This window comes from Caenorhabditis elegans, chromosome III (assembly GCF_000002985.6).
Source record: "Caenorhabditis elegans chromosome III".
NCBI classification, from domain to species: domain Eukaryota; kingdom Metazoa; phylum Nematoda; class Chromadorea; order Rhabditida; family Rhabditidae; genus Caenorhabditis; species Caenorhabditis elegans.
In genome coordinates this window covers 12,995,277-13,005,378 of record NC_003281.10, presented here as the reverse complement: position 1 = coordinate 13,005,378, position 10,102 = coordinate 12,995,277, and the positions used below count along the sequence as shown (strand labels likewise).

At 34.0% G+C, this 10,102-nt stretch overlaps 2 protein-coding genes across 2 annotated transcripts; one reads left to right on the top strand and one right to left on the bottom strand.

The window, feature by feature from the left end:
* Positions 1-20: 20 nt before the first annotated feature.
* Positions 21-2,996, bottom strand: ZK1010.10 (histone acetyltransferase). Its single transcript, NM_001268256.2, has 3 exons — positions 2,922-2,996; positions 1,036-1,413; positions 21-305 (listed from the first exon to the last, which is right to left on the bottom strand). Exons 2-3 carry the CDS (start codon positions 1,411-1,413, stop codon positions 99-101), a joined length of 585 nt encoding a protein of 194 aa, NP_001255185.1. The 5' UTR covers positions 2,922-2,996; the 3' UTR covers positions 21-98.
* Positions 2,997-4,867: 1,871 nt separating this feature from the next.
* Positions 4,868-9,652, top strand: ZK1010.8 (MARVEL domain-containing protein). Its single transcript, NM_067300.6, has 8 exons — positions 4,868-4,967; positions 5,019-5,119; positions 5,211-5,287; positions 6,040-6,125; positions 6,170-6,259; positions 6,593-6,655; positions 6,702-7,144; positions 8,919-9,652. Exons 1-8 carry the CDS (start codon positions 4,908-4,910, stop codon positions 9,163-9,165), a joined length of 1,167 nt encoding a protein of 388 aa, NP_499701.1. The 5' UTR covers positions 4,868-4,907; the 3' UTR covers positions 9,166-9,652.
* Positions 9,653-10,102: the final 450 nt, after the last annotated feature.

Below are 10,102 nucleotides of genomic sequence, written 5' to 3'. Positions count from 1 at the left end.
TTCCAACTTCAAATCAAAAATTAAATTAATTAATCAATACTTTATAAATATTTACACTTCATATTGTTTGGCAACGCAAAAAAAACAAGTACTATGAATTAGTCATTTGTTGTGGAAGAGACCTCGGCAACTTGATCTTGCTCGAGAAATTTGAAATAATTCCAGTGCTGATCTCCAGCGACTTCAGCTTCTCCGTCTTCTTCATCTGATAGTTGTTGATCGGGGGAGAGATCCTGTAGGCGACGGACGACTCGATGCACCAAGTGGTCGAGATCGTAGAGATGGTAGGATCCGGCGGAATATGTCTAAAACGGAATTTAATTGATTTTTGTATAATTTTTAGTAAATTGATTAAAGAATATATTTCGCATAGCTACCAGGGGTGGGCGGTTAATTTTCCGCGAGTTTTGAAACTTTTTTCTCTAAAAATTTAAATTTCCCGCCAAATTTTTCTTTCAAATCTTCAATTTTCTGTCAAAATGCTCTAGAAAAAATTAGGCTCTGCCAAATTTTTTGTGTGACAAAATTGAAATTTCTTGTCAATTTTTTCTGCAAAAGTAGGTTTTTTCTGCCGAAATTTTTTTTTGTGTGGAATACTTTAATTTCCCGCCAAAACCGTTTATGAGAATTTTAGTGTCCCGCCAAAATATTTTTCTTTTAAATTTTTGAAATTACCGCAAAGAAAAGTTCTGAGAAAATTTGAACTTTCTTTGGCCAACATTTGACACCTATCAAAAACTGCATAAGTCTTAGCCTAAGCCAAAGCTTAAGCCTATGCCTAAACCTAAGCCTAAGCCTAGACCTAAGCCTAAGCCTAAACAGAAGCCTAAGCCTAATCCTAAGCCTAAGCCTAAGCCTAAGCCTAAGCCTAAGCCTAAGCCTAAGCCGAAGCCTAAGCCTAAGCTTAAACCTAAGCCTAAGCCTCCGCCTAAGCCTAAGCCCAACTCCCTCTCTAGGATTAAACCTAAGCCTAAGCCTGAGCCTAAGCCTGAGCCTAAACCTACGGTTTTTTTGAAAAATTCTGACATCAATTACCTCCATCGCATCTCGAATCTCGTGACAAAACGGAATCTGGCACTCTTCTTCGTCACAAACTCTTGCATGAAATACCGTAATCGAGACAACTGTACTGCACACCTCGCACACCTCCCTCCGTCGCCTAACACATTTCCTCGTGTGACTAATGACAAATTTCATTCGGGTGCACAGAAGGCAACACGAATGATGTGCTCTTGGACAATAGAGAGCATGGAGCAGACCACGTTCGACAATTTCAATCTTCTCCCTTCCCATATCTCTCATACAAGAAGATGTGAATGACATTGGGCCATCATTGTTTATATGTTCAATGCGAGAGGAAGATGATACTCGGTTGTCGAAAAATGGTTGGTCTGGGGAGAGCGCCGGGTTCATCTGAAAATCAATATAAAGAAATTGCTCTAGGAAATCCGAATTTAAGGTTCACAGCAAAAAGGAAATTAAGTGAAAAAAAGCAAATTATTCTGGGACACAAATTGTTTAGAAATTTTTGTTTAAATATAGAGTACATTAATTGCCATTCGGCAAATTTTTTGGTCGACAAATTCGGCAAATCGGAAAATTGCCGGTTTGCCGATTTGCCGGAAATGTTCAACTCCGGCAATTTGCCAGTTTTTCGATTTGCCGGAAATGCTTAGAAGGACTTTTTATAAGATGGAAACACCTAAAACTGTGCCTTTTTGAAATTTCTTTCCCGTTTTCTTTAGATGCTTTCATCGTACTTTTCAAAAGAAATTTAGGAACATTCATAGGATGCGCACAATTTTGCCGATTAAAAATGAATATCTTAAATTTCCAAAAAAAAATGTGCAAAACCACAGTTTGCCGAAAATTTTCGGCAATTACGGTTTTCCGGCGAATTCGGCAAATCGCCAATTTTTCCGGCTTGCCGATTTGCCTGAGATTTTAAATTCTGATAACTTGCCAATTTGCATGAAATTTAAAATTCCGGCAAGTTACCGGTTTGCCGATTTACCGGAAATTTTAAATTCTGGCAATTTGCCAATTTGCATAAAATTTTAAATTCCGGCAAGTTACCGGTTTGCCAATTTGCATGAAATTTTAAATTCCGGCAAGTTACCGGCTTGCCGATTTGCCTGAAAATTTAAATTCTGGCAATTTGCCAATTTGCATGAAATTTTAAATTCCGGCAAGTTACCGGTTTGCCGATTTGCCTGAAATTTTAAATTCTGACAATTTACCGGCTTGCCGATTTGTCTGAAAAAAAAGTCCGGAAATTTGCCAATTTGCATGAAATTTTAAATTCCGGCAAGTTACCGGTTTGCCGATTTGCCTGAAATTTTAAATTCTGGCAATTTACCGGCTTGCCGATTTGTCTGAAAAAAAAAGTCCGGAAATTTGCCAATTTGCATGAAATTTTAAATTCCGGCAAGTTACCGGTTTGCCGATTTGCGTGAAATTTTAAATTCTGGCAATTTGCCAATTTGCATGAAACTTTAAATTCCGGCAATTTTCCAATTTGCCGATTTGCCGGAAAAAATCGTTTGCTTTAAATATTAAAATTTGAAACAAAAGTAGATCATAAAATTGGTAGGAAGTTTTTTTGAAAAGTGACCAAAAATCAAAAAAAAAAGATATTTGGTCATTGTGGTGCCATAGGCATGTTTTAAAGCACTTCACACCACTGGCGACACTCCACAATGTCATGAATTCCTAGGTTTCCAGGATAACTATAGTGGAATCTAGATTTTTAGGGCACTTTAGGAACCTAAAATTATTCTCTACCTTTAAAGCTCTTACAAAAAACACTAGATATATGATTTGAAACTCAACAAGACGTCCTAATGTATGCAAGTAGTCCTGGGCATGATTAAAAGTGGAAAAGAATGGATAGAGAAGCAGGAAAATTGGAAAAAACATACGTGGTTCAATGGCACCGCACACCCTTCAAGGCCTCCCTGCATCGCATCTCTCGGTGTCTGCGTTCTATTTTTAATGCGCGAAAAACGCGAAATTTGAAGAGACGGAGATGAGCAGACATTCCAACATTTTCTGGGCAAAACTATTAGAGACTATTAGGTTGTGAAGAGATTTAGGAGAGAAGGGGAACACCAAAGGGGAGAAAGGTTTGCAAAGACTCTTTGCCAAAGAGAGTTAGGAAATAGTATGCAAGAAGATGACGAAGAAGAAGCTGCAGAAGAAAAAGACAATATGAAAATGATGGTTTGAGGAGGAAAAAAATTAAAAAGGAAAACATTGGTTTGAAATTTGGAGTTTTGGATTTTTGGAATTTCCGAAATTTTTTGGCATTTGCAATTTTTGGAAGTACTGAAAATTTTTAGAGTATTCAAAAACTCTAAATTTAGAATTTTTAAAATTTTTCTGTATTCCTGAATATACAAAAAGGTTTAAGGTTTTTCAGATATTCAGAAACATTTTGAAATTTCGGGAGTTATTAAAATTTAAAAATTATGATAAAAATTCATATTTTTTATACTTTTAAAAAGGTCAAAAATTCAAATTTAATTTAATTCAAATTTTAGTGATTTCTAAATTCCTGAAAATCCAACAAAACTACAAATTTCAGAATTTGAAAGTTGTCCAGAATTTCGGAATTTTTTTTTATTTGGAAATTTTCCAAAATTCCAAATTTTCAAATATTACTAAATTTCCAACTATTTCAAAAGCCAGTAAAATATTTGAAACTTCTGAATTTTGGAATTTTCTGAAATTCTTAATTAATTGGTTTACAAAATTTCAAAAATTTCGAAGAATATTTTTGGAATTGAAATTTTGAAATTTTGTTTAAAAATTTATTTTTAGAATTTCAGAAAGTTCCCTACTTTAGAAATTTAAATATTTTATTGTCTTTTAAAATAACTGAAAATTCAGTAATATTTTAAATTTTGGAAATTTTTGAAATTCGGAATTTTCTGAAATTCTAGAAAAAAATTTCAAAAATTTTAGAGAATTCCAACAACTAAAAACTTCGAAATGTTAAACTTTTTGGGTTTTTCTTAAAATCTTTAAAATTTATTAAAAGGAGATTCCGAAATTAAAAAACTCCAACAATTCAAGAAAATCAAAATTTTAGCAATTTCTAAATTTTAAAAACTTCCAAAGCTAAAATTTTTCTGAATTTCTGAATTTATTTAGGAAAGAATTTCAAAAAAATTTCAGAACTTCAAAAAATTCGAAATGTTCAAAAATTTCGGAAACTTCAGAACTTCCAAAAATTCCATGAGCCAGAAAAATCCAAAATTACCAAAAATTCGAAACTTGGGAAATTTGAAGAAAGGTCATTTTTTCCCCAATTTCAGAAGACTAATCTGGATGTTAGAATATTTTTAAATGTTCAGCTCGTTATTAATAGGTACTTGAGGACTTCCATGCAGATCACGAAAAAATGAGCCGGCGAAACCAAATGAGTGTTGCCAGAATTCAGTTGTCAGGCCCTACAACCTTGCCTGCTCCTCCTTTAAGCCTAACAGTTTTATATATACCACCTTGCACTTCAGTTCTAGAAAATACTTTTGCTACCAACACATATTCAAATAGATTTTCTCGAAAATTCAATAATAAATTAAACAAGGACAACACATCTGCGGGAAGGTGGAGGATGCTATGCGGTTACATTCAAAAGCAAACAAATACATGCATCGGTTGTGTGGGGATGACTTTCCGCATGGCTCCTTCACTGTTTGTATTTCATTCTGCACTCTCTTCTTCCACATACCTTTTCCTATAGTATACAACACACTCTCACATGGTGAGACAGGTTTTGAGTCATACTTTTCCCGGTTTTTCTGAATAAGAAAATTGAGAATTTGTTATTAGAAACGATTAAATTTGTTTTTAACTTTTCCAGAACATAATCAATAACCAGACCATATCAGTTAATTATTTGAATGGCGGACCCGCTTTATTGCCTGCGGGGGGCCACAATTGCGATTGCTGTCTGGAATATTGTAAGTTGAGTTTTCAATTTTTTTTTTTGAAATTTGCAATGCATTACTCAGATCTATTGCTTTATTCAATTCGGAATTCTTGGATGGCAATTTCAAGTTGTCAAGAATATCCTGGCAGAGTATGAAAATCGACAACTTCCGGCAACTGGAGCGTGAGTTTATTCATTTTGATTTTGTTTTAAACTATAATTATTAAATTATAAAAATCAAGACATAAAAAATAAAATGAAATTATATTTTTAGAATTGATGGATTTCAAGCAAGATTCCCTGGACTTTATCAGATTTATACGGAGACCCCGGAAAGAAGACGAGCTAATGGTAAGAAAACGTTTAAAATTTTTTAATAAGAGCAGCGTTACTTTGATTTTGAATTTATGGAAAATTTATCAAAATAAAGATTACTTTTAAAAAAATTAATTTTACACCAAAATGTTTTCTAACAAAATTTTAATTTCTTGCCAAAATTTTTTATGATAAAATTTGAGTTTTCCGCCAAAAATTTGTCTAATAAAATTTGAATTTCCCGGCAAAAATTTACCTCAGGAAAATTATATCCCCCCCCCCCCCTTTTTATAAATTTTTTCTACGAAAATTGGTTTTTTTCTGCCAAGAAAATTTGAATTTCCGTCAGTTTTTTTTTCTGACAATACAAAAATTAGCAATTTGCCAGAAAGTTTTTCTCAGAAAACTTCAATTTTCCGCGAAAATGTTGTCTGGGAAAATTCGAACTCCCGGCAAAAAAATTTTTTTGAGAAAAATTGTGTTTTCTGAGAAAATTTGAATTTCCCGCCAAAATGTTTTCTGAAAAATTTGAGTTTTTTGCACGAATTTTCATAAGAACCCTTGAATACTCCGCCGGAATTTTTCGGAGAAAATTTGAATCTCCCGCCAAAAAGTTTTATTAGAAAGTTTGAACTTTTGGCCAATATTTCTTCTGATAGTGAGTGAATTTGACTTTTCCGCCAAAAACTAAAAATTGCCGGAAAAAAAATTCCAGCTTAAAGTATGATTTTTAAAATATGGTCAAAAAACATTGCCTACCGAAAAAAGAACAAATCTTCAATTTTCAGCCATGTACGTCATCATAATCGTTTGCGTCATTTTTGCCATTCTAAATCTACTCACGTCTGTCTTACTTTTGTATGCAGCTTTTAAGGTGAGCTTTCTTTTACTTCTAAACATATAAAACCACATTTTCAGTATTTGAAAGTGTTAATTTGGCCGTGGTTTGGAACTTCCGTACCGCTATGCATTATGACAACAGCTTACTCGGTTTTGTGGTGGAGTGGGGTAAGTTCAGAAGGTTTTTTTTTTCACTACGGGAACACGAAATTCTGAAGAGCAGTATTTTATAGTAATTGCAACCTAAAAACATTGCCTGAATATTTTTGTTTCTGTAATAAAAAATAATTATTTTGTTTCATTTATTATAATTTTAAAAAGTGCGCGTTATAGAAATGTTCGATTATCTAAAAATTCATCTGAAATTTTTTTTTTTTAATTTAATTTTTTTCGAAACGAATAGGTATCTTATTTAGAAGACTGTGACTTCGGTGTCTAAAAACTCTTAAAATTTTATTGAAAATAAAGTTGAGAATTTCTGAAAAGAATTTTAATTTTTAGGATGTATTCAATGAGCAACTCACTATGTCAATTTTTGAATTCGTGATGTCAGTTGCGATAAATGTAAGTAACTTATAAGAAAAAAAAAATTCTACATTGTTCCCTTCAGGTTATTACAATCATTGTTGTGATAGTATTCTTCTCTCGACTCTCCGGATCCCTTATCTCAACACGCCCGAAGCACAGCAGAAGGCGTCGTCGAAATCATGTATCAAAAATTTACCTGGATCCTAATGATGCTCGACGCCATCAGAAGCATCATCACAGATCTCATTCCTATTCTCGACCTGTCGCTCCTCCACAACTTCAACTGGCACCTCCTGAGCCTGTCACTGCGGCTCCTTATCTGGCTCTTGACTCGGCGGCCCTTTTCACCCCGAAACCGAAGGGTGACCTGTTGGTTCCGGAAATAGTTCCGGATTGGAGAAGAGAGTGGCCAGCGGTGCCTGATGTGCAGTTACAGAGGCATTTGAATAAGCAGAGGAAGGAGGATTTGAGGAGAATGGGGTATAATGTTCCACCAGGGCCTGGAGCACCAGGCCCGAGTACAAAGTGAGTTTCAAAAAGTTCTAGAAAGTTCCAAAATTTTGCCAAAATTTCAGAAGGTTCTAGAAAATTCCAGAAATTTTTAAAAAATTTTTTAGAAGGTTCTAGAACATTTCAGAGGTGTCTACGATTTTTCAGAAGGTTCTAGATCATTCCAGCATTTTTGTGAATTTTTCAAAAGGCCCTAGATGATTCCAGAATTTTGCCATATTTTTCAGACGGTTCTAGAACATTCCAGAATTTGTTAAAATTTTCCAAAAGGTTCTAGAACATTCCAAAATTTTCCCGAAGTTTTCAGAAGGTTCTAGAAAATTCCAGAAGTTTTTTGAAATAATTTCAAAAGGTCCTAGAAAATTCTATAATTTTTTAAAAAAATGTTCAGAAGGTTCTAAAAAAATTCTAGAATTATGTGAATTTTTCAGAAGGTTATAGAAAATTCCAAAATTTTTGCCAAATTATTCTGAAGGTTCTTGAACATTCCAGATTTTTTTTGGAATGTTTCAGAAGGTTCTAGAACATTTCAGAGGTGTCTAAAATTTTTCAGAAGGTTCTAGAAAGTTCCAGAATTTTCTTAAAATTTCCAGAAGGCTCTAGAACATTCCAGAATTTTTCCAAATTTTCCAAAAAGTTCTAGAACATTCCAGAACGATTTAAAATTTTTCGGAATGTTCTAGAACATTCCAGAATTTTCTGAAAATTTTTATTATTTGTTTAAAAAAATTTCAGCGTTTTTGTGAATTTTTCAGAACGTTCTAGAACATTTCAGAGGTGTATAAAATTTTTCAGAAGGTTCTAAAAAATTTCAGCGTTTTTGTGAATTTTTCAGAAAGTTCTAAAACATTTAAGAGGTGTCTAGAGAGATTCAGAAGGTTCTAGAAAATTCCAAAAATTTTTTTTGAATTTTTCAAAAGGCTCTAGAACATTCCAAAATTTTGCCAAGTTTTTCAGAAGGTTCTAGGCCATTCCAGAATTTTTATGAATGTTTCAAAAGATTCTAGAACATTTCACAATTTTTCCGAATTTCCCGGAAAGTTCTAGAACATTCCAAAATTTAAAAAAAATTTCAGGAGGTTCTAGAAAATTCCAGAATATTTTTTGAATTTTGGGAAGGTTCTACAACATTCCAGAATTTTTAAAAATTTTTCAGAAGGTTTTAGAGCATTCCAAAAATTTCCAAAAAAATGTTCAGAAGGTTCTAGGACATTCCAAAATGTTGTTAAATTTTTCAGAAAGTTCTAGAACATCCCAGAATTTTTTTGAATTATTCAGAAGGTTCCAGAGCATTCCAGAATTAAAAAAAAAACATTTTCACAAGGTTCTAGAACATTCCAGATGTTTTTGTAATTTTTCAAAAAGTTCTTGAACATTCCAAAATATATTTTTTTAAATTTTTCAGAAGGTGCTAGAGCATTTCAGAGGTGTCTAGAATTTTTCAGAAGGTTCTAGAACATTCCAAAATTTCGCCAAATTTTTCAGGAGGTTCTAAAACATTCCAGATTTTTTTGGAATTTTCAGAAGGTACTAAAGCATTCCAAAATTTTGCCGAATTTTTCAGAAGGTACTAGAAAATTCCAGATTTTTTTAAAACTTTTCCGAAGGTTCTAGAACATTCCAAAATTTTGCCAAATTTTTCAGAAGGTTCACGAAAATTCCAGGATTTTTTTTGGAATTTTTCTGAAGGTTCTAGAACATTTTAGAAGCGTCTGGATTTTTTAAATGTTCTAGTGAATAGCCCTCTAGACCCCTCTCTCACACGCAAAAATTTTCACACTTTCTTCAGACTCGACTTCTACGCGCCCGAACCAGACCAGATCGGTTTTCCGTGGAAGTACAAGACGATGAACGAGACACTGCGGGCGAAGCGAGAGACGCCGGCCGAACGAATCAAGAAGCTCTATTACCAGCATTGGCCAGAGGATTTGCCGAATATGCCGATGGAGATGAGAAGGCGAATGCAAGAAGAACGCGAACATGTGGAGATTGAGAGGAATAAGAGCAAGCTGAAGGGTTTTGAGGATGATGTGTAGAGCTCCGCAGTTCAAAAAGCGTTGAAAAAGTCACAACTGGTGCATAATATTGATAGTTGTTTTTGTTTAAATAAAACCCCAAAAAAATATCCAGATTTTTTTTTGAATTTTTCGGAAGGCTCTAGAATACTTCAAAATTTTGCCAAATTTTTCAGAAGGTTCTAGAAAATTCCAAAATTATTTTTGATTTTCTGAGAAGGTTCTAGAACATTCCAGAAATTGTTAAAAATTTCCAAAAGGTTCTAGAACATTCCAGGATTTTTTTAAAGAATTTTTTTCAAATTCCCTTGCCTTAAAATCACATCTAGCATTCAATGCCCTTTGCTTCCACATAAATTTCCCTTTCAATAATTTCCTTTCTCTTTTCCTGTACATTTGATGATGATTATTATTGTTCTCCTCCTCCCCATAACTGTTCCTCATTTTCTCTCCCTCTTCCTTCTCCGATCTCTTGTGATGCCAAATGAATAAAAATTCTGTACGCGAATTTTCAGAATCAACAGCAGCAGCAGAAGCTAAGTGTCATCTGAAGACGTCGCGGTCGCGCAACCGAGACGATCCGCTGCGCGCGGCGCGCGCAACACAGGGAAATGAGAAAATGATTCACTTTTTATAGAAAATGTGTTGAAGGAGACGATGAACACAGAGATGATTGATGGTGTTGGTGTTACTTGATTAGGAATTGAACGGGTATTTCATGTACTATTCTGATTAATAGGTGACATAATTTCGTACAAATTTGAAAATGAGCTATGAGCTCAAAATGTGACTTTTAATACTTTTAATAACATTTTTTGAACAAGATCTGCTGGAGCAGTCACAGCGAGCTTCAGAACAATGGTCGCTGGAAATTGACTGCTCACTCGAATATGGACAGGGGTGCAGGGGTTCTACGGAGAATGCTCTGTTAACTGGTGTTAATATGCTCACCCAATTA